General features: G+C 37.7%; 1 protein-coding gene across 1 annotated transcript; it reads left to right on the top strand.

Moving 5' to 3' along the window:
* Positions 1 to 3,036: 3,036 nt before the first annotated feature.
* On the top strand, positions 3,037 to 19,422 carry LOC121428879 (sushi, von Willebrand factor type A, EGF and pentraxin domain-containing protein 1-like). Its single transcript, XM_041625754.1, has 13 exons — positions 3,037 to 3,223; positions 4,111 to 4,299; positions 5,558 to 5,827; positions 7,043 to 7,210; positions 8,603 to 8,785; positions 10,010 to 10,252; positions 11,332 to 11,444; positions 12,298 to 12,463; positions 12,924 to 13,076; positions 13,371 to 13,621; positions 15,833 to 16,022; positions 17,433 to 17,610; positions 18,400 to 19,422. Exons 1-13 carry the CDS (start codon positions 3,157 to 3,159, stop codon positions 18,620 to 18,622), a joined length of 2,394 nt encoding a protein of 797 aa, XP_041481688.1. The 5' UTR covers positions 3,037 to 3,156; the 3' UTR covers positions 18,623 to 19,422.
* The last annotated feature ends 4,934 nt before the right edge of the window (positions 19,423 to 24,356 follow it).

Raw genomic sequence — 24,356 nt, 5'->3', positions numbered from 1 at the left:
TTAGGTTAAAAAAATATATATAATTTTTGGTTCGGTTTTTTTTTGCGCTCGCACCAATTACTGTTTATTAAGGTATTCATTCTGCCCCTAGTTAAAGGTCCACCCCAGAAAAAAATGTTGATTTGAATAAATAGAGAAAAATCAAACTAGCAAAACGCTGAAAATTTCATCAAAATCGGATGTTCAATAAGAAAATTATGGCACTTTAAAATTTTGCTTAGTTTTCCCGAAACAGAGATATGCACAACTCAAATGAGACAGTCGATGATGTCCCTCACTCAGTATTTCTTTTGTGTTTTATTGTTTGAATTATACAATATTTCATTTCTTATAGATTTGACAAGGATCAACTTGACTGAATCATATAGTATTAAACAATGCTCATTCCACATGTTCAGGGAGGAATTAATCGTTGTTTCACTTGACAATGAGGAGAAAAATAGAATATTCCCTATTTTATATAATAAAATACAAAAGAAAAAGTGAGTGGATGACGTCATCAGTCTCCTCATTTGCATACCCACCAGGATGTGCATATAACTGATTTGTGAAATGAAGCAAAATTTTAAGAATATCACAATTTTTTTAACTCGCGCTTCGCGCTCGCATTAATCGATTGGTGAGATATTTAGCCCGTATCCCATTAATGAGTCACTATATGCAGTCAAAGGTTCCTTTTCTGGTCAGTATATTAACAATTTCATCTCGCGCTCGCGTTAATTCTTTAGTTAGATTCACATCCTTTTTATGATTACAAAAACTTCTCGGAATGTTTACTTTTCGCTGCATTACATTTCCGAAAGTTTGAGCTCGCAATTCGCGCTCGCAAGGATGCCTTTTTAAACGGTAATTATAATTGACCAAAAAGCGAGTTTTACAACTTCAAATCTGAAAACTTTTACAAACCACTCGCTCGCGTAAAAAATAAAACCTAAATATATATCTTATCAGTGGCGTAACTACGGGGGCATGGGGGGCACGTGCCCCCCAATCGGCTGGCCAAAAAAAAAACGGGGAAAAGGAGAAAGAAAGAGGGAGAAAGGGAGAGAAGAGACACGTAGGGGGGGAGGGAAGAAGAAATTATTGTTCATTAAAATGTTATATTAAGTAAGAAGCATTTTGTCATAACTTTATAAAAAATTATTTGCTCAGAGCCTGTCTTCATTGTTCCTGGTGCTAGCATAGACCGTTAAACGAGATGTATAATATACACAAAATATATTTCCTCGCAATTTGAGTTATTATTGTTTTATGTAGTGACTTCTTTTTCATGACCACTTAAAGCGATTACCGTATTTTAGGGTCTTAATATAAAACATTTCCTGTCCGTGCTAACGTTCACATTGGTGGAATTGGTGAGATGTCTCTCTTCATGAATTCCTAAAATCAGTCCTTAAAATATCAATTTTTCTGAACTCAATATCAAAAAAATTCTGTTCGTGAAATGTTGAAAGTGAAATTCGTACGGTCTTAGTGAATTTCAGCAAACATGCCTTAGAATGTCCATCTTCAGGTCTGAATATCCTAAATTTTCAGCTCGCGCTTCGCGCTCGCAGTATTTGATTCATGAGATGCGTATGACTATGACAACAAAATGTTTTTCATGATTGTGTTCAGATGTAATTCTAACAAAATAAGATAGTGCTTGACACTCGCATTAGATGACAATGGTGAGATACTCTTAATGGATTCCTAAAAAAATATTCCTTAAAATATCCAAATTTGTGGTCAATATGTACAAAAAAATTCAGCTGGCACTTCGCGCTCGCATCATTTTGTTAGTGAAATACGTAGGTCTAAGTAAATTCCTACAAACAAGCCTTATAATGCCCATCTTCAGGTCTAAATTTCCTATATTTTCAGCTCGCGCTTCGCGCTCGCATTATTTGATTAGTGAGATGCGTATGATTATCATGATTACAATGACTACAAATAGTGTTTAATGTGTTTAGATGTAATTCTAACAAAATCAGCAAAGGATGGCACTTAGATGACTATGCTAAGATATGTATACTCTTAATGGATTCCTAAAATATTGGCTTAAAATGACCCTGTTTGGGGTCAATTTATACAAAAATTTCAGTTCGCGCTTCGTGCTCATATTGTTTGTTTAGCGAGACAGGTACGTATTTCTGGTTACAAAAAATTTGCTTATAATGTCCCTTTTTAGGTCTCAATATCAAAAATTTTCAGCTCGCGCTTCGCGCTCGCATTATTTAATCAGTGAGATACATATCCGTTTAATGGCACTGCATGTCCTTAAAATGTCTCCATTAGGTCAGTATAGCTGGCCACTGAGCGAGCTTCGCGCGCTCCCTTAGTGGCTCGAAATTTTTGCTGGTGCCCCCCCCCCCAATGCAGTGACCCACGGTACGCCACTGTATCTTATCAATCAGAAATCACTTGAAAGAAAACTTTGCTCAACTTAATTACTACAAAACACACAACTGTTTGATACCAGATGATAATCTCATGGTGAAAATATCTGTTTGCACGAAAATGCCCTTTTTGGCATAATAAGTGTCCTTTTTTGGCTTTGCCTGCCCCCAAACGAAAATACGTTCCGCCGCCCCTGGATTTTAATAATAGTTGTGTGGACAGTATGTTGCCCAGTGGTGGTGAAAAATTGGGCCTTTTTGCCCAAGTGTGTGGTCGATAAAAGCGGATCATCAGAAATCAATTTCATCATTATCAGGCATAGTGGTCAGTATGTAGGTCATGGCTCAAATATTGTGTAAAGGCATTGCCACGAACATGAAAGATATGATATAAAATCCGAAAATGACCAACCAAGAAAAATCACGTTTTCGCTAGAATCAAGGTTTGGATTTAGGTAGATGTTGAAACACTAGGAAGGGATATTCCCAGTAAAATAATTTCGTGCATGTTCATGTTATTTTAGAACCGGATCCGGAAATCGGTTTTAGGCGATAAACACGTACAGAGTTGTATTGTGCGTCTCTCTCTCCCCCTCTCTCTCTCTCTATCATTATCTCTCTTCACAATGAAGAACGCCATTTAACACAGGCATCCATGGAGCCAGAAGCTCTTACCGTAAGCTCCTCCTCCTTTTTATTCTGGGTACAATAACACTGATTCCGAAATTCAAGTTTGGGTTGTGAACTACAAATTAAAGCAATCATTTTGTTCACAAAAATGACCCTAAAGATGACAATGCCGACATTCTTGCTTCTGTTTTACACTCTGTTCATACTTAGGACTGGTAAGTAATTGAAGAAAAAATGTTTTGTTAGATACATGTATTGGAATTTGTAATTCCTTGTTATACAAATATGTTCCGAGTTTTGTTAAATTAGTCAGATCATAACTATATGGCCAACAACGGTATAGGGGGGTCGAATGAAAGAGGGGAGTTTACAAACATATACAGAGAGGGAGAAAGAGAGGAGAGAGTGGGGTATATGGGGGGAAAATAGGGGAGGGGGGAGTTGAAACGCTGATATCATGATTCGAATGGGAACTGTATAGTGACAAAGCTAGATTTTTTTTTTAAGTAGATTATTCAGATTGTTATTTCACTATTGTGATTGTATTGATCCAAATAGTTGGCCGTCCATTTTTTAGCCTAATTTCTTTGTGACTGAACATGTGGCCGGCTATCACGGAAACTTTGCGATTAATCTATTTTTGCACTGTACCACTGCCGGAGACCGATGGGGCCTGGTAAATAGGGCCTGAGTAAATACAGGGGCGGCGCCATATTTCTTTTTAATATGGATAATGTATCGTCAAGGTGACATCATTATTTTTCTCAATTGAATAATATTGGTTATGCAAAATTACATGAGCTTGACCTCTCCATTTTGAATACATGTTTCTTTCTCCTTTCCTTCTTTTCCTAATTTCCAAATTGTTATATTACAAATTGCTTAGCCCCAACACACCCCCACACACGCACATATACTTTTAAAATCGTTCCACGGCTGCAGTGGATTTCTGACTTTTTTAAAGAGACTTTGGTTGGAAATTTTAATTATAATTAGTGAATGATTATATCATCATTGTTCTCACAGAGCTCACATATATTTGTTTATTTTTCTTGCAATGAAAACATGATTTTTTTTTTCATTTAAACCTACTCCCCCAAAGACGGGTGTAGTCTGACCGATTTGATCCTTGAAAATGGAGGATATTTTTCACAAGATGGCGATTCGGCTGAGGTCGAAGTTGGGGAACTGGTATTCGCTTGCTGCAACAACGGATTCGTGAGGAGAGGACCTGAGAAGGTTCAATGCCTATCCGCGGGACAGTTCAGCGACGAGAGACCAACGTGCGAAGGTGAACTTTTGCTCTTTTTTAAATTAACATTTATTATTTATTATTATCTTAGACTTATCTTTTACTTATCCATGCAATATTGTACTAAGCAATAAAGGACCGTATGCATGTCACATAATATTGGGCCAATTTCGGCAGGTGAAGTAGGGGGAAAGGTTGTTCACATACTTCATATTTTGTATACACAGTTGGCATCATATATATCTATATGTCGCAAATGTAGACCTATAATGAAGATTATGATTCAGATGATCATCATCATTGATAGAATTGGGGGACTTACATTGACGAGTGGATACCATGCGTGACCAAAAAACACGTAAAAAGGATGTCCTTTTCAAGATAGGGCACGTTACGAACGTAACATGATAAGGGTGTCAAAAACACAAAAATAATGAAAAAAGGGTATCTATTTCGCTAGGACAGCTACGTGTTTAGGGTCAAATTTTCGGGGATAATAAAACAAAATTAAAATGTTTTATAAAGGATGTACGTTTTGCCCCAAATATGACGTGTTTAGAGTCCGATTTGCGCGAGGTGTGGGGCCGATGCGTTAAGGTAAAACCGACGACCGTCGGATCCGTGACATAACAATAAAATATCGCTGTACTTGTTTAGGGGTTCATTTCAGGGAATACTTCCCAAGAGTATCGTTTTGTTTCCAATACTTGTTAAGGGTAGGGTTTCACACGCCAATACTTGTTATGGGACTGAGACTCCATGGTCGTGCATGGTATCCACTCGTCAATGGAAGCCCCCCCCCCCTGGGAGAATTGCCATTCTATCATACTTGCTTCTATCATGTCTATGGTCATGCACTTCTACTTCTTTCTACAATTCACAACAAATCAACAATAAAAACAAACAGCAATGACTTTTTCTCAACCTATATACCATGCACAACCAACAGGCTAGTTCTTTTAGCGCAACCGAGCCATTATTTTCTTTGCCTCTACATAATTATTTCTCTATATCATAATTCTAATATAATTACTGATATTCATATTATTGTAATAAATATACTCATACTTTCTTCTATTTTCATATATTATCATGAGAGATATAACTGTATGTGATACATGTAGTTTGACTATGCATTGTTACTTTTATTGTATTTCGTTGACCGGAAAATTAATTAATATAAATAAAAAAAATCTACATTTTTTATTGCATAAGAAAAAAGATGATTAATCCACAATATTGGTATATATTGTATCTTGAAAATTTGATAACGATATATCACTCTATTTCTGAATAGACATTGACGAGTGTAACTTGGGGTCGCTCTTCGCCACCCTGGAAGATGACGGAGAGGACACTTTCTCGATCTCGAGCTCATTCTCCTACTTACAGGTAATCGTAGATCACCCCCTTCTCGACGACGTTGACCAGGTTACATGTCAGGGGCGGGGCTTGCTCCCATCGTTTGATGAGCTGTGTCATAGTAACGCCCGATGCACAAACACCAATGGTTCATACATCTGTCTCTGTCACTCTAACTACATTGGTGATGGAATACACTGCGAAGGTAAAGTGTATATACGACATTTTTTCTTATTTTTGTTTTACTTCAATGTTTATTTCTTGTATTCACTCAATTCATTCATTTGTTTATTCCATCGACTGTACCTTATGCACTTTAAAAATGAAGTGCTGATTTAGCACTTGCAGTGCTTGTGACTGCACTACGAGTGCTGATTTTCTAGTTTAAATTTGAACTAGAAAATCAGCACTCCTAGTGCAGTCACTATACAAGCACTGATAGCGCTAAATCAGCACTTCATTTTTTACATTGAGTGTATTCTTATTTTGGGGAGGGGACATGGGGGATGTGTTATATATTCAATACGCATGTCCATTTTTCAAAATTCAAAGTGTTACTGATCTCATTTTGGGTCCTGTAATAAACGAAAAAGGAAATTTATGGTTGATTTACACAATTCGGAGGACAATTATTATGAGTCAGTGGCACGAGCTTGTGACCTTGTTTTTGTATGCTTTCTTTCTTTCTTTCTTTTTTCTTTCTTTCTTTCTTTCTTTCTTTCTTTCTTTCTTTCTTTCTTGTTCTTCTTTTTCTTTCTCCGCTCCTCCCCTCTTCGTCTTTTCGCTCCTTCCATCTTCTTTCTCCTCCTACATTCTTCTGCTTCTTATGTTTCATCCCTTTCTTCTTCTCCCTCTTCTTCTTTTCCCTCCCCCTCTTATTCCTCTCCTTCCTATCCCTCCTCCCTTCTTCTTCTTCTGCTTTTTTTTCTCCTCCTCCCTTCTTCTGCTTCTTCTTCTCCTCCTCCCCCTCTTCTTCTTTTCCCTCCTCCCCTCTTCTTCTTTCCCCTCCTCCCTCTGCTTCTGCTTATTCGTCTTCTCCTCCTCCCCCTCTTCTTCTTCTCCTCCCCTATCTTCTTCTTTCTCCTCCTTCCTTCTTCTGCGTCTTCTCCACTTTTCCTCTTCTTTCCCCTCCTCCCGTCTGCTTATTTTTTTCTTTCTCCTAATCCCTTCATCTCCTTTTTTTCCCTTCTTCTTCTTCCTCTTCTTCCTCCTCTTCTTCCTCTTCTTCTTCTTCCTCTTCTTCTTCTTCTCCCCCTTCTTATTCATCTTCTTAAAGTGCGAGTTGGTAATTTATTTGTATATCATCCGGTAGACACCATCCCCTTGGAGCCAGCTGTCACCATTAACATATTATACGGTAGTTACATTTTGTTGAAGGATCATTGACCGGACCGTTATCTATTTTTTGCCTTTTCAACAGAGGACAACGAGCCCTGTGAGCCCGCAACACCACCAGCCAACGGCTACATCTGGATCGATCATGGGAGGAGCGTTGATATCAAATGCAATCCTGGATACATCTTAATAGGAAATGAAAGGCAAAACTGTCGAATGGGAATGTGGGAACCTGAAAAGCCAGAGTGCATTGGTATGTTAGCATCAGTTTGGAATTTAAATTATAGTTTACTTTAGTTTGGTCAAATTCGGTTTAGAACGAAGGAACATTTCCACGAAGATTAACCACCCCCCAAAAAAGACACTTAAACACCTATAACCACAACTCTGATCTGAATAACTGGGCATTGTGGCGTGCGCCTGTATAAATCCAAGCTATGGGGAAGTTACAAATTGATGCAGAGGTTCGAGCCCTGGTCACGTCTTTCGGATGGTGACGTTAAAGGTCGGTCCCAGACGTAAATAATCATATCTGATTGATACACGTCTGACAAAACTCAAATACACACACACTGATCTGAATATTTTTGCTAATATAATAAAATTAAAAAAGTAAACTTGTTCTCACCGTGGCGTGACCTGTTGGTAGTTGATTAGCTTGCTATAAATTACTTTAATTTCGTGCAGTCCAGATGATTTTTTTTCATTTGTTTAGTTTTTGAAAATTCAACTTGGTTTAGATTAGTTTAGTTTGATTTAGTGCAGTTCACATAAATCTCGTTGATTCAGTTCAGTTTAGCTTATTTTGGTTGAGTTTATATAGTTTCATTTCGTTAAGGGTTTAGTTTGGTTAGTTTAGTTTTTAGTTTAGTTGAGTTTCTAGTTTATATTTTAGTTAGTTTTCTTGAGTTTAGTTATTAAAGTTTCGTTGAAAAATTAGTAGAGTTTAGTTAGTTTGGTTTAGTTTATCATAGTTGTTTCAATTTTGACAGTTTTGTTAAGAATATAGGATTGTAATTTTCTGGTCCTATTGTTCTGTTTAGTTTTTTATTATTATGTTGCGCCTTTTTAGTTTTGTGTTAATTTGGTTTGTATCCTTTTTGCATAATGCAGTTAAGTTTAGTTCCAAATACTTACTTTAATTTTTGCCCTCTTATATCATAATTATCGTATTTAGATGAAAATATAAAGGTTTTGATTGAATAATTTGATTAGGTTATTTTAATTTTATGATGGCCAACTAAGGATTTTATTTTGTTCCAACATAGTTTATCTTATGTGTGTGTGATGGTGTGTGAGTGTGTGTATGTGTGTGTTCATACAAAATTATTGTTTATTCTCAATGAAACCATACTCATCTGGAAGGGCAACTGGTCCAATTAGTAAAAAAAAAAGAGAGAAAAATGTGAATTTTAGATGATAGAGAAATCAAAGAATATTGTTTGAATAATATTAATATAATCATATTCAGTCATTAGCACAATGTCATTTACCTATAAAGCTCAAAGAAAACCAATATCAGATCCAGCGAAATATTTTTCTATTTCTTTAGATTTAAAAATGAAAATTAAATCTTAACTTCTATCGATCAATCAGTCTACCAATCGATCGCTAATTACGTCACCGTCTTTCTTCTGGTAAACAGATATAACGATTAGATGCCCCGAGCCAGTCGCACCGTTGAACGGTCGAATCGTAAGCAATGGCGGAAATCGCCATCTGGCCCATATAACTTTCGCATGCAACCCCGACTACGACCTCATCGGGGCCGGCATACGACAGTGTCTAAGGAGCGGTCGATGGTCCGGAAGAGCACCACGATGCAAACGTAAGTAACGCAACGCTCCCGCAATAGAATATGCGATCCGAATACGACTCACGTTTTGCATTAAATATGAAAGTTAAAAAAAATATTGATCTTATTTGAAGTTCAAAAATTACGGATACTTAACTTTAAAAAAGGTTTGTAATGCTGTCGCTACCATTGGAAATGAATTCACCTTTTTTCCCTATAGAAAGACTCCCAATAAAACTGTTATTTCTTCTACTCTTATGTTTATTCATATATTGGGAATTTTGATCATGTAGATCAATTTTCATATCTAATTATTTCTTATTTTGTTTAAAGCAACGGAGGTATAAAAAATGGATAGGCAGGTGTTCTTCTTTTTTTTGTCCTTCCCATGTCATACATGTAGATAATGTTCTACCTAGCAATTCGCCAGTAAAACAAAAGGGGGAAATAGAGGCGAAAACAATAAAAATTAGGGTCGGTCGGCACTTTCTTTTATCTGTCAATTTTGAAAAAAATAAATAAAATTCGCAGGTTTGGCAAGGTCGGTAGGGTTATGGCAAACTAACAACAACAACCCCCCCCCTTTTTTTAATGCCTTACATTTGATTTTGTGTCTCAGCCCCGGGTGTCGCTCACATTGACGAGTGGATACCATGCGCGACCAAAAAAAACACGTAAAAATTATGTCTTCTTCAAGATAGGGCACGTTACGTACGTAACGTGATAAGGGTGTGAAAAACGCAAACATAATGAAAAAAAGAACAAAATCTATTTTGCTAGGAAAGCTACGTGTTTAGGGTCAAATTTTCGGGGATGATAAAACAAAAATTGAAATGTTTTATAAAGAATGCCCTTTTTGCCCCAACACTACGTGTTAAGAGTCCGTTTTGCGCGAGTTGTGGAAGGTGGGGCCGTACTAAACCAAATGGTGTGTAAAGGCAAAACCAACGACCGAAGGACCCGACATATCAATAAAATATCACTGTACTTGTTTAGGGGTTCATTTCAGGGAATAATAATTGCCAAGAGTATCGTTTTGTTTCCAATACTGGTTGAGGGTAGGGTTTGAGACGCCAATAAGGGGTGCATTTTTCAGAATATGGAAAATACGTGTTTCGGGTGCTTTTCGAGACCCCATGGTCGCGCATGGTATCCACTCGTCAATGGAAGTGGGGGTCTCAGCTTCCTGGGATACGCTTTATTTGCAATTACACCTAAGTTTATTTCAAAATCCCATGATTCTTTTTCCCTCAACAGCAAAGAGGACGCTCGGCGACGTTGCAACAGACATCAAGCGAAACCTCATAGACCCGTTTACATCATACACAAACTCCAGTGTCATGCGTCAAAACCTAGCTCGCAGCGCCGGTGTTCCTAGTCTGGGTTTGGACATCGTCCTCGCCTATGATCGGTCATCAAGCCTAGCCGAAACGGATCTCGATCTCGTCGTTAACTTTACGAAGCAACTCCTCTCGAATTTCGGCGTGTCCTATGATGAAGGTATCGAATACAAGGGCGTCGATTCATGTTTCGGATGGGGGTTGGGGGCGAAAGTAAAATAAAAAAAATTCGGCGCACTTCGCGTATATGGTCGTCTACAATTATGATTTATAAAAGGGATACCAAGAATACAACAAACGAATATAGTAAATGGTTCACACAATTCGACACCGCAACAATCATACTAACAGACCTGTGTAAGAAAGAAAGAAAGAAAGAATAAATAAAAAGAAAGAAAGAAAGACAGAGAGAGAAAGAAAGAAAGGAGAAAGAGAGAACTAAATAAAGACAGGAAGAAGGAAAGAAAGAAAGAAAGAAAGAAAGAAAAGAAAGAGAGAGAGAACTAAACAAAGACAGGAAGAAGGAAAGAAAGAAAGAATAGCAAAGCAATGTGATGATCGATGGGGTCGGCGAGCAAGTCGTCAGCTTTCTTTTGACATGCCTACTTTCTTTTGACATGGCTACCTATAAACTTGTCGGATGAAAAGTGATGAGGAAACGCCCACTTAAACTGAATTAAAAAAAACATCCTGGAACATGTTCGCTCAGAATTTTCAACAAAATGTCTTTATACTCCTCATGAAACAGGATATTTCAATATTTTCATACCATTTCAAAGAATTAATTGAGTTTATGTCAATACGAATATGGAACATTGTTTGTTATTTTGTTATAAATTATATGGTCCAATATTTTTTAAATTTAGGATCACGTACAATACATGTATATGATTGCCAATTGAAAACTTTTTTAGTACGTGATTAAGAAGAAGAACTCCATGCATTAATTTTTCAACTCTTCAAACATTCTTAAAATTTATGCTCATATCCTTTATACTATGTTCTATCTCTCGCCTTTTTATAGCTTTTTAACATGTTTAAAGTGCTCTCTGATGAAAGTTATTTCTTCTTATGCAATTAGTCAATGTATATTGCAATGTTTTATAATGCTACTGTTACTCCTATCATGTATATACATTGTGCAGGGTTCTATTGTAAAGCACTTTTTATATTGAAGAAACTACCATGTTTAAATAATACAGATAAATAAGCAGGCCAACACGATTTCAACTATTTTAGGTGGAACTCGAGTAGCTGCACTAACGTTCTCCAACACCGCGGAGATGGTTTTCAGTTACTCGGATGGGGTGGACACTTTGGAGAAAGTATACAACCACCTTGACACTTTGAAGGTACATTCTCGATGATCATATATCTACAAAAATACCAAATTGCCAATTCGTCCATTGCCAACTCGTCCACTCATCACATTGTCTATCTTCATTTAGTTTAATTCAGTTTCGTCCATCAACATTTCGTCTTACTAAAACTTTTGGTCTAATCATCACTTTGTCTGATCACCAATTCTTCTATGACCATTTCGTCTCATAACCAGTTGGTGTATGTAAAGCCCATTCATTTTGCCCAATTTAAGAGTATGACTAAGTAATTGGACCAACTGGTTATTTGGCGAAATGGTTAGTGGACGAAATGGCATTATGGCAATTAGACCATGTGGACTGAGTGGACCAACTGATGGTAGACCAAGTGATAGTAGACGAGATGGTAATTGGATGAATCGGCATGAGACCGATTGCATCCTGTTGCAGAATGCCCTCTTGCACTTACTTGCGCTCTCTGTAAAGCCATGAAAAAAAGGCGAAAAACAGTTGGTTGGCAATCAAGGATTTTCTTTAGGGTCTTGGTGTGCTGTTTGATGTCATTAAGCAAGACAACCAAGGGTGGGGGGACATCAGATTTATATAACGTGGACGGGGCCGTTCCCGTCCAAACTTTGCCTTCTTATTTTTTTTTTCATTTTCGCTTGGCTGAACATTTTTTGGTACACCACTGCTCCTGCTCCTTTATGCTTAGTCCATCCAGACTCCGTCCATGGTGGTAAAGGGGGGGGGGGGGTATGATATCTATCATGATATGTTGTAAGTAATTTCCGTAATTTTTGCTGCGATGGAAGCTGTAATAACAGATTTGCCGATAATGATTATGAAAAATATTTCTTTAATGTGAACTTATTGCACGTAACAGGATAACATCGGAGGAGGAACAGGACTAAAAGAAGGGCTGTTAATGGTTTCTACAGATCTGGAACCAACCATGAGGGAAGGTGCTAAACGTATTCTATTCATCTTCACAGATGGGAGACATACAGGGGAGGATCCCTTTAGACAAGCAGGCGATCTTAGAGGAAAGGGTAAAGAAACGGGCATTACCGGTTAGGGGGGGTTGACTGCTGAAAGACAAACAAAAATAAGGTGATATAAAAAATTATCATAATCCTGGCCTCCTGATTTTAGTGTATTTCGAAGACATCATCCTCTTTATTATTTTTTTTAATAATTATATTTTTACTCCTGTTGAATTTAATTGGATTATTATTTTTTTTTATTTCTGTTAAAAACAAATAACAATGAATATAAAATGAAATGTGAAATTGACAAATGAAATGTGAAATTGACAAATGAAATCGAGAGGATGGCCCTAGCTCTTCAGCAGCAACAATCACGGTGCTGCGCTGGTCTACTGAGGGGTCATGTTAATGCACAATCGGGAATTTAAAGCTTCGTGACTGTAACAAATCGTAAATTCTCTTGAAGTCTTACGAAAGTTTGAATCAGACTTATGCATTCTTTCTCCCCCCCCCCCCTCATTAGGAGTGGAAATCTTTGCAGTTGGAGTGGGGAGACAGATCGACCAGGCAGCTCTCCAACAGATCGCTTCCTTCCCCCATTCCACTCATTTCTTCTACATTAAATCTTTTGATGATCTTTCCACTCTTACCACCCTGATTAACAGCAGTGAGATAGGTAAGTGTAACGCGTGTGTGGGTGTGTGTGTGTGTGGGGGGTCATAATTATCAAGGTGCATGTCCGAGGGGGGGGGGGGCAACCGCCCTATGATTTTTCAAGTAGTGCAAGAAGGAGGGGTGGGGAGAAAAGAAGGATTAAAGGGGGAAGATAGATGGAAGAAGAATATAAAAATGATAGATCTGGGTCGAGTAACTATAATATCTGTACAATTCAATGGAGAACATTAACATAATTTAAAAAATTGACCGCATATCAATACGATGAAATCACTGAATTCTATTTATGACACAGATTACAAGCCTTGCGGAGGGGCGGGAAATGTGCTCGTTGGTGACGGTTACCAGGCCAACGCGAAGGCGTGGCCATGGCTGTCCGTCATTCAGATGAACTCTTCTACTGGCTGGAAGATGATATGTAGTGGGACGTTGCTATGCCAACAGTGGGTGCTGACCACCTCTTCCTGCTTTGCAGGTATCCCGGATGGTGATGTCATTGATGAACAGCTGTGGATGAATCAGGGGGACTCAAGCGAGGAAATTACGGTATTTGGAAATAAATTTTTGTTTTTAAACTGATAGACTTTATGCATATGACGTCATCATCTAAGAGCGCCCTCCCTCAGAGGATATAGGAATATTAACGGAGTTGTCAAAGATGCGCCAGCACGGTGCGCGAGCTGTATGCAGTTCATCAACTTTTGCAAGGCAATGGCTTAAGCCTCTAAGGTGACGGTGCATTATTACGTCAATGAATAAGGTTCAAAATATCTTACGATGGAGTGATACTGTTCACACTAAGAAAAGTAGGTTCAACTTTGCTCCTTTAAAGGTGTAAACCAGATGTTACACGGGGAGCACCTTTAGGCGCAACATTGTGCCTTTTTCGAAAGGTGCAACTTTGCACCTCTCAGAAATTTGCAAATTTGCATTCAATATAAGGTGCAGAATTGCACCCCAAAGGTTCTTATTTGCACATTCAAGAGAAGAGCAAAGTTGTACCTTTCCAAAAACATACACAAAGTTGCACCGTAAAGGTGCTCCCAGTGTGTAATCTAGTCTTCACCTTGAAAAGGTTGAACCTATTAAGACGGACGCGGATCCAACTTGCTTCGGTTTTTCTATCAGGATGCCACTGTACCTGGCCGTCCGCTTCACTCATCTGTTTGGCCAAAATTCCATGTGGTTCCGGAATTATTCTGCGATGCACATAATCAGAGTTAGTGATTTCTTACTCTACCTTTAATTCCGAAAGAATCAATTTGCACAGACAGGAAAGAAAATGGTGGGTGTGTGTATGGGGTAACACACCTACAATTGCAACGTTTGGTTCCTCGTTTAAGGAATGACAAAGAGCTTATCAAATAGTTACTAAAATGACTATCTTTGTCAAATGACCTGATTCCCTAAATAAAACTTAAAACACATGCTTAGACTACTTTTCTTACAGTTTCTTTTCCCATGACAAGAGTAACATGTTCATAATATTTGAATTATGCAATTATTCTGCTAATTCACAGAATTCTACGTGGATTGTTCCCATGCAGACATTATAAACTATATACGACATTATTCTGGAGCAATTTCGCAAGTAAAAATATAGTTTTATTGTCATTACACTATACAAAGCGCACACTCTTACACACACACGAGAACACACACACACACACACACACACACACAAGAAAAGGTATTTTTAAATTTCCGAGCAGGTTTAACTTTGCGAGCATTTTGATAAGGATGAAGTATGACGGGAACCTAGACTATTATCCGCGAGGTTCAAACTTGCACCCAACCACCCGCTGCGGGTCTGCGCAGGCGCGGTGGCGAGTGAAAGGTGCATCTGTGCTGCAGGCACAGACCCTCATTGGAACTTTGATATCAACAAGTGTGCCTCCACGCAAAGACTAGCACATACAAAACTTGCTGTTCCAATACTGAGCGAGAGAGCCTTCAGTATACACAAGGCATGAGTAGGCTGCGCATTCAGACCCTTATCTCGAGTGAAGGGTTTGCCCAGCAGACTAATTCTTTAGTGTGTTCTAAATCTTAACAAATCCTCTACATTATTTTGTTTTCATCCATATTGGATTTGGGGGCTTATGCATTAATTTACGTCCCGATGAACATGATGAAGATGTATATACTTACAGCGTCTTCCTCCCCCCCCCCCATGAGTAGACATCATAGTTGGATGTATATCTGGAAATGACTATCAGACATTTTTTATAACAAGATACACACATCAACATGATCAATCTGTAAGAAGATTTTTACCCACAAGAATGGCAATTTGAACGTTTTAAATGCACCGAGTGTGGGTATACACTTTGCCTGAACAGAATAGTAATGTCTGATCTTATGAATAGTGATGGAGATTCTCGTCAACCATACCCGGTCATAACTTTCATCATTGACTCGTGAATCACTGGTCAATAGTAAAATTACGTTTTTATGAATACCAGGTCACGTGCATACACTAGCAACCAATCATTGCGGTTATCTTCTTCATCACCCTGTCAATATCATTATATGCATTATAGCTCATAGACAAGAAAAATCTCCAGCTACGAACATGATGAATGCATTTTCGGATATATGAAAAGAAAGATGTTTCATGATCGATCGACCACATTCATATGACATTGTACTCACCCCACCTATCTACCAGTATTTCGCGCTCGCCCCCCCCCCCCCCCCTGAGTCATTCTCATGATCTGCCATATTCATTAATTCTTCTTTCTTCTCCTACTCTAGATCCGGGTCACTTTAGGGGAGTACAATACCTCGTTAGGAGAGGGATGCGAACAGGCGATTAACGTTGATCGAATCGTTCTCCACCACAACTTCGATTACGAAAATCTCCATGACAACGATATCGCCCTCTTGCATCTCAGTGAACCGGCTGATCTCAATAGTTGTGTCAGGACTATTTGTCTCCCTCTCGGTAATGATTTTTTTTACTTTGTTATTTCCTTACACAAAATAATTGCCATTTCATTTAAGTTTTCACCTATTGGTAATGATTTTTCTTTGCTATATCCTTACATAAGATATTTGCTAATAACCATTTCATTTAAGAGTTTTGGAATTTTCAAGGAGGGTAGAGTCATTTTGGGGGTTTAAGTTTTTGTTTCGTTTTGTTTTATTTTTTATTTCTGCGTTCACAATGATACATTATCGAAAGTATTTACTTTGTTTGCAATATACAAGATAATCCATAATGTAAACAATATAATCATAATTAGAACAAAAAAAAATGATGTGAGCATTATGTACTTCACTTTTTAATAATAATAAAAAACAACATTAACTAATAAACACAGGAGACCGCCATCGTGAGCGGTTAAGCTTAAGTATATCGGATGATTATCGAGCGTTGTTGGAGCGGTCGTGGAGCGGAAGTGAGAGAGGGTCGAATTTCGCTCACAAAATTGGGGGGAAAATCGAAAACTAAAATCGAAAACAAAATAAAAACAATCGAAATCGAAAATGGTGAACGGTAGCGAGCGGTGAGGATTGTTTTTCCCTCCGCTCCACGACCGCTCCAACAACGCTCGGGCGGTGTGACCATGCCTTTAGGAAGGGCAACGAATTCAAGTACGAGGACCCACGTAATCATTATGGTCGTACCCGGGGTCGCACTTTCCGCTTGTTTCCTCGCATGCTGCACACGTACCTATGTTTGTTTTGATACGAGTGGTTCGAAAATCAAGAACACAACGCACTATCTAGGTAAATGCGAGTGTTTGTCTATGTTTTTGCCATGGAAACATCTATTTTACTTTGCCGCTGTTTTGTTTGCATCACTATTGTTATATGATAGAAAATTTATGAATTCGACAAAATGGTGAAGTAAGGGCCTATGTTTGCTGCCTTGTATACTCAGATAAGGAATGGTTTGGTAAAATTGCCATACCTTTATCTTATCTATATTAAGATTGTATGAATTTTCATTAATTGAAAGGAAGAATCATTTTCCATGAATAAAGAATAATTAATTTCCTGCAATAATATGGGAGTGAGTGAAAATAATGATGAAATTATTAGTATGCACGCAAATACGTATCATACCCCAGACACAATGTTTTAGCGGCTGGAGATGTCATGGGGAGACGTATAGGGGGGTCTAACGACCACAGATCACAAAAAATAAAAATCAAATGAGTTTAATACTCTGTTTTGATGATACAAGATGATTGATTGATGCACAGTTCCGAAAACAGCAAAAAGAGAACTGGTCTTTTCAGCGAAGTGATCGACTCTGCTTTATGCCCAATAAACCTGGGACATTGATTTCATCCATTCCCAACCCTTTTTTTTAATAACTTATCCATTCATTTCCAAATTTACACAGATCTGGATACACACCATAATACCACGGTTGTAGGATGGGGTACTGCCGGGGTTTCGCAGAGCGCCAGCGACGTCCCTCTCCAATTCCCGATGCCACAGGCTCCTCAAGACACCTGTCGCAGAAATCATAGAATGGATGGCTTTGATGTGACAGATAGAATGCTGTGCGCCGGAACAGGGTAAGTAAATTTATCATACTTTACGAACGGAAAGGGGCACATTCCACGTATTGTGCTACCCAGGGGCGGTTCCAGGATATTGAGGGGGGCACATTTTCCCGAGGAAAAACAAGCCAAAAAAGGGGGTTTTCAACCATGAAGCTATTAGAGATAGCTCCATGTTTGAACCAAAAATTAAGGGGATTTTGTCCACGAAAAAATTAACAAGCAAAATAAAAAAGGTCTTCACTCTCGAAGGGGAGGGGGGAATTCTGTTTTAACGGCATTTTACTTTACAAGTTTTAATTGTGCCTCTCAGAGGGGGGGGCACAGCCGGCCCGGGCTCGCCAGTGATGCTACCCTTGCCGACCAAGGACTTTAAAAAATGGACCTTAAAAAAATAGCGTAAATAGGATATCACAACAGCCAATAAAACACGATTGAGACATCGAAGAGGTTATTTGTAATTTAGTTTCCCTTCTCCTCCCTCTTCTTCTTCTTCTTCTTCATCTTCTTAATTTTCTTCTTTCTTTCTTTCTCTTTTCTTTCTTTCTTTCCTTATTTTTTTTTCTTTATTCTTCTTTTTCTCCTTCTACTCCTCCTCCCTCTTCTTCTACTCTCTTCTTCTTTCACTCTCTTCTTCTTCTTTCTCTTCTTCTTCCCCTTTTCACATTCTTCTTCCTATTTAGTTTGTCAGTACTGAGAATGAGATATCATGTGTCATTTCTCATGAAAATGAATAATTTATAATCTGAAAACTGCACAAATGTACAATTGCTCTCTTTCTCTCTTTGCAACATCGAATTTTAGCCGGATCAGAGTTGGCCGTCCTTGTCATAGGGACATCGGTTCACCATTGATGTACAAGAGGGGTGAAAAAAATGAGTGGGCGTTGCTCGGCGTAAGCACCAAGGGGGACACCTGCTCTCGCTTTGGACGATACGGTATCTACTCGAGGATCGACGAAGGGTGGATCAACGACATCACTGGTGACTGCTACACCGATCACATCCCTACTGAGATTGATTTTTAATTCTCATGAAAGGCGCGCGTCTATTGAATTGATATGTAAATATCTCCAGCCTGGATCATCCCTTTAAAAGTCCGCAACAATCTTTCATAATAATCATTCTAAGAGGGATTCATGCGAAATGTGATAAACTGCTTGATTCCTCAAATATCATAAATAATTGCTTTACATTTTAATACGAAATTTGTGTAGTATACATTTTTATTATAATCATTGAATTAACCAAAACTCAATTTCGACTTCAGTGAAATATCACAAGATTGGTATAATATAATAGAATGAATCTGTATCTTTGTACTCACAACATACGCAATAATAATGGTTGGTTGGTGTTGGAGTTGAGTTGGCGCTCTACAATCTGGTAGATTATCTGCGCCATGAATAATGCATGAATGAAAGTCAATATGGATCTTGATTAATTTCTATTTTGCTTCGTGAATGCAATCAATATGTTTACAATAATACTTAGCTTGAACTAACTCAGTAACGTTATGCATGATCATTTTTTTTTATCAAAGTTATGTTTTAAATACAGATCTCTGTGTAACTGGACTTACAGATAAAGGATAATGTTTGAAAAACCACTAACATGTGCAATGTTTTACTCTGCCTTATAACGATAATTTGTTGCATTTTTTTTTTTACTATTTACAGTTTTACGATTGAAATATTATATTTTTTTATACTTTGCTTGCTGGAAATTATTGTGGGATTTTTTCATCGCAGTTTCAATTGAAAATATTTGTATGTATACAGCGACATTGCACACCAGCATGCAAATACAATTTGACTGATTCTCTAAATTTTACCCAGTGTTTACCAGTTTCTCAATAAATCGTGTATCCTTGTCGTTGGAGTGAATTGGTGTGTGCGGGGAATGTGCGAGCGTGTACGAGTATGTCATTGGGAGAGGATGTGTATGGGGGGGTGTAAGATCAGAGGCTGTGACCGAGTGGTTTTAGGCGTCCGACTTTACCATGGAAGTCCTGGGTTCGATGTCCAGTATACGGCCCTTGAGCAAGGCATTTTATCTATACATCGTTCTTTTTATTGAAATCAATTTTTTGTTGGGGTGGACTTGTCCTTTAATATGTTTTTCAACATGACTACTGATGCACATGTACCTTTGAGTTGTTTTTTAATGATTTTTATCATATACATCATGACAAAATATATGGAATATGCTTTTTAATTAATTTCCTAATCTCATATATTTCCATATATTTTGGAGTGGACTAGGACACACAATAAAAAAGGGGATATCACTGAAAATAACGAGAGGGGAAAAAATAAGAGAGGGGGAGAGAATAATAAGAAGAAAGGAGAAAGAAATGAAGGAAAGAAAAAGGGAAATAAAGAAAGAGAGAGAGAGAAAGAATGCATGGTTGCGGGGAAGGTAAAGATGGAAAGCAATAAGAAGGGAAAGAAGGAAGGAAAGAAAAAGGAAAGAAAGAAAAAATAGAGAAAAACTGAGGGCAAAGAGAAAGAAATAAAGAAGGAAAGAAAGGAACGAAGAAAGAAAGGAAAAAAAGTGAAAGGAAGAAAGAAAAGAGAAAAGGTAAAGGATGGATGGAAGGACAAAGCAGTTCTATGCTCAACTCAGTGAATTGCAAGAGAGTCGATGATATGCACTCACTCACTATTTCTTTTGCTTTTTATTGTTTCACTTATACAATATTTCATTTTTTACGGATTTGACTATTATGACCATCTCGTTTGAACCACAAAATGTTAAAACAATCAAATTCCATATTTTAAGGGAGGAATGAAACTTTGTTCACATGACAATAAGGAGAAATTCAAATTTTCTATATTTCATATAATAAAATTCAAAAGAAATAGTGAGTGGGCGATGTCATTGGTCCCCTCATTTGCATACTGACCGGATGTACATATAACTGTTTTGTGAAATTTAGCAAAACTTTAAAATGTCATAACTTTCTTATTTCAGATCCGATTTTGATGAAAATTTTTCAGTGTTATTCATGTTTGATTTTTATCTTCCTATCCAAATCATCTTTTTGTTGGGACGAACTTGTCCTTTAAATTTGTAAAAAAAAATGAAAGCTCGATGTCCGAGCTAAAATATATTTCGTATATTGACTTCAAAACTTGGTATTTTATGTTCCATATCAGCCTATTGAGCAAGATATGAATCTCATCGAACATGCAATTCTGGCGCGAAGCGCAAGCGAAAATTTTATATAGTAACATGAAAGATTTTTTTTTTGCATGTCTTCCCCTCACATTATTTTATTCACTCGTCTTCCTCCTATTTTCCTCTTCTTTTTTCCTTCTGTCTTTCTCCTTTTTTTCATTTTTTTCTTCTTTCTCCTTTTTTTTGCTCCGCCAATTTTTCTTCAGGGGGGGACACCAAATCTTAGGGGGCACGTGCCCTATAGGCCCCCGTAGCTACGGAGGTGAAGGGGAGAGGGGAAAGTGAGAGAATGATGAAAGGGGATGGGAAGAGAGAGGGGGAGATGGGAGGGTTAAAACTGCATAATTGTACTACATTTGAAACAAACAACGTTGACACTTATGATTTAAAGTAACTATTTAAAAAAATATAAAAAAAACAAGGGCGACATTAATCGATTGTTCATAATAATTATTCCATGTTGACACGCTTGACCCAAAACTTACCTAAAACCGGTATTTGTGAGGAAATAACAAACCGAATACCCTCTGCCATGACTGCTTGGGATTTTCCCGAATTCGTTTATTTTGTTGACCCCTTTAACCCCGGATTTCCTGGTCTGTGAAATAACATTTAGGGCCTACTTTCCTTTTCCTTTAAACGTTTCATCTAACACTCTTAAAGGGATGCTCCGGGTTGAAAATATTTTATATATCTAAATAAATACAGTAAAATTCACGGAGCAAATGATGAATATTTTATCAAAGATAACAAAGTAATTGAATTTTACAATTTAGTAATATTTTTTTTTTAAAGTTATATGGACGTCATCAATATTTGGTGGACTGATGATGTCACATCCCAACTTTCATTTTTCTAAATGTTATTACATCGTAATTGTTTCATTTTGTCATACATGTGTGAACAATGTGTCTCCTTCTAATGAAATAAGTTGCAGCAATGAATATCTAATGCATTAAATCAGTTGTCAATCCAATTTTTCAGTACTTGGTAGAAAAAAACCTAATTTCATATAATAAAATACAAAAGAACGAATGGGGATACGACATCATCAAGTTGCTTATAAATTGGATATTCACGAAGACGTGCCTATAACCGTTTTATCGGAATAACGCAAATCTTTAAAATGTCATAACTTTGTTATTCCTTGTTCGATTTTGATCAATTTTTTAGTATTTTGTTTGTCTGATTTTTCTTTATCTGTTTATACCGTATCATTTTCAACCCAGAGCATCCCTTTTAGTCTCAACTGCACTCTTAAAATGTTGGGCAACATACTGTCCACACAAATATTGGTTGAAAAATGTAACCAACTCTGGGTAATTTTCAACCAATACTGTGTAGTTTTCTTCCAAAGCACACATTATTGGTTTAAAACTATCCAGACCTTGATAAAGTTTTAACCAATTTTTGTGTTGACCACTAGCGTACCTACCTTCAGTCTGCCCCCCCCCGCCACGAGTCACAACCCATGCAAGGGATGTATCCCTGCCCCCCCCCCCGACGAGCTTGAATACCTTTTTTTTTCTTTCTTTCTTTTTTTGCTTGTCATTTTTTTTGACAAATTTGCCCCCCCCCCGTGGAAAATCCTAGGTACGCCACTGGTGTGGACAGTATGTTGGCCAACATTTTTAAGAGTGTAACTTGTTTGGGAATTGTTTTGATTTTGCTATATAGTTCTTACGGGATGAGCGGTTTAAACGTGACAAATATCTCGTGTGAAATCAGCAACATTAGCGTACGTAAGGGGGGGGCAGACTGCCCCCTGACGAGTCACAACTCATGCAAGGGACGTACCCCTCCCCCCCCCCCCTCCTGACGAGTCAAAACTCATCTCTGACGAGCCTCAAGTGGCCCCTCTTTTGAACTTGAAGCCCCCCCTTTTTTTTTGCTTGTCAATTTTTGGGGCGGACGAAATATCCTCCAACAAGTTTGCCCTCCTTTTGGAAAATCCTGGGTACGTTACTGACCAGCAATACAGGGCGAAATTGAAAGTCATTTATTCTAAAAGGCCATAAAATGTCATGATTTTTTTTCCTTCAATTGGCAATTTTAAAAAATAGTAGTGACAATCATAACTATAATTAATTAACCGATTTTGACAAGCATTCGATTGACAAGAGCCCGTTTGTGAAAGAATAAAGAACAGGACCCTGTGAACGATTTTATTTCAATGAGGGGATGCTGGGGCTTCTGTTCAGTTTCAGGGGATTTTCATCAGAACAAAAGACGAGCAAAAATGAAGAAAAACACCCCCCTCCAAAAGAGGTCAATACACTAGTAGAAAACTTATCCTTAAAATAAAAGAAGTTCCTGCAGCAGAGTCTCGAGAACACCTGTAATCTTACCAGATTGCGTAATCTTACAGGAAATTGGTATTTGGTGTACGGAACCCTACAATTTCCTTTAATAAAACACCCTTTTTTGTAAAATCGGGTTTTTTTTTTAACAGTGTGGGTCAAAATCTCCGTCAACTAGGAGAAATAACTTATTTATTGGTTTGTCAACCTGATTTCCAAGGGGGGGGGGCTGTCGGCCAGCATCCCCTGAAAGATCCTGATGCTCCCCAGGGCAGCACCCCCGTTTCCCAAGCGCAAGACCCTCCCCTATATTATGTGCGTGTTTCATAATTTTTTTTTCTGCGACGAGCCCCTGGACTGCATGGCGGTACATTGATGATGGTTGATTACCAGACCGCCTTGGTTCCTCTCCGAGGGACCTGATAAGAATATGTAAGCCTTGCTTATACCAAAGGGAACGAGTACAACCACTGACGACTGGGTTTCGAACCCGGAACGCCGCGTTGCGAGATCACCGAATCTTAGGTATTGAGTCTGCATTTTTAAAAACTTATTTTTAATACCAATTGCTTGATCGAACGGTTTCGACTTTCGGGGGGGGGGGCAAAATTTTTACTCCCACAGCTTCACAGTTCATTAACCGACGATTAGTTAGTTACCCAGCTGAATAAATCCAATTTCTAAAAACTGAGATACATTATACATTACAGATGTTCATACTTCTCGGAAAGAAATCAAACTCCTGTAATTATAGATGGAAAAACAACTTTCTTTTTCCTGTTATTGGGATATAACGATAGATAAGAATCTACAAGGAAGCGAGATCTTTATCTGATCGTTCCTGGTTTAAAAATACACCTAACCAGTAAACATTGAAAACATTTGAAAATCATTATAGAATTACAGTTTGTTGATACTTAAAGTAAAAGTGAAAGTCATTTAGAACCACATGAAGATATTCTTATCCCGAATACTGATTTTTTTCACGTTGATATCAATGTTGGAAATGGAATTTTAGTGATGTTAAGTAAACATGAATAAAGCTGAATTTAAGATTGATTACGAATGCTCGTCTTAATTATTGTTCAGTAAAGTTTTGGCTGGTATCTTAAACTCTTACTCTTGGGTATTTTTCTTTAATTTTGTAAGAATTTGCACGGTAAAAAAAAATATACAACGATGTTTACTATATGACCCTTACAGTAATTGTTTAAATCTTAAGAAACAAAGTTTAATTTTAAATACCTACTATTCAATAAATTAAACACGATTTTTTAAA

The sequence above is a fragment of the Lytechinus variegatus genome, chromosome 15 (genome assembly GCF_018143015.1).
Source record: "Lytechinus variegatus isolate NC3 chromosome 15, Lvar_3.0, whole genome shotgun sequence".
Classification (NCBI taxonomy): Eukaryota; Metazoa; Echinodermata; class Echinoidea; order Temnopleuroida; family Toxopneustidae; genus Lytechinus; species Lytechinus variegatus.
Note: the sequence above shows the minus strand (reverse complement) of the source record. Positions and strands in the feature narration are given on the sequence as shown.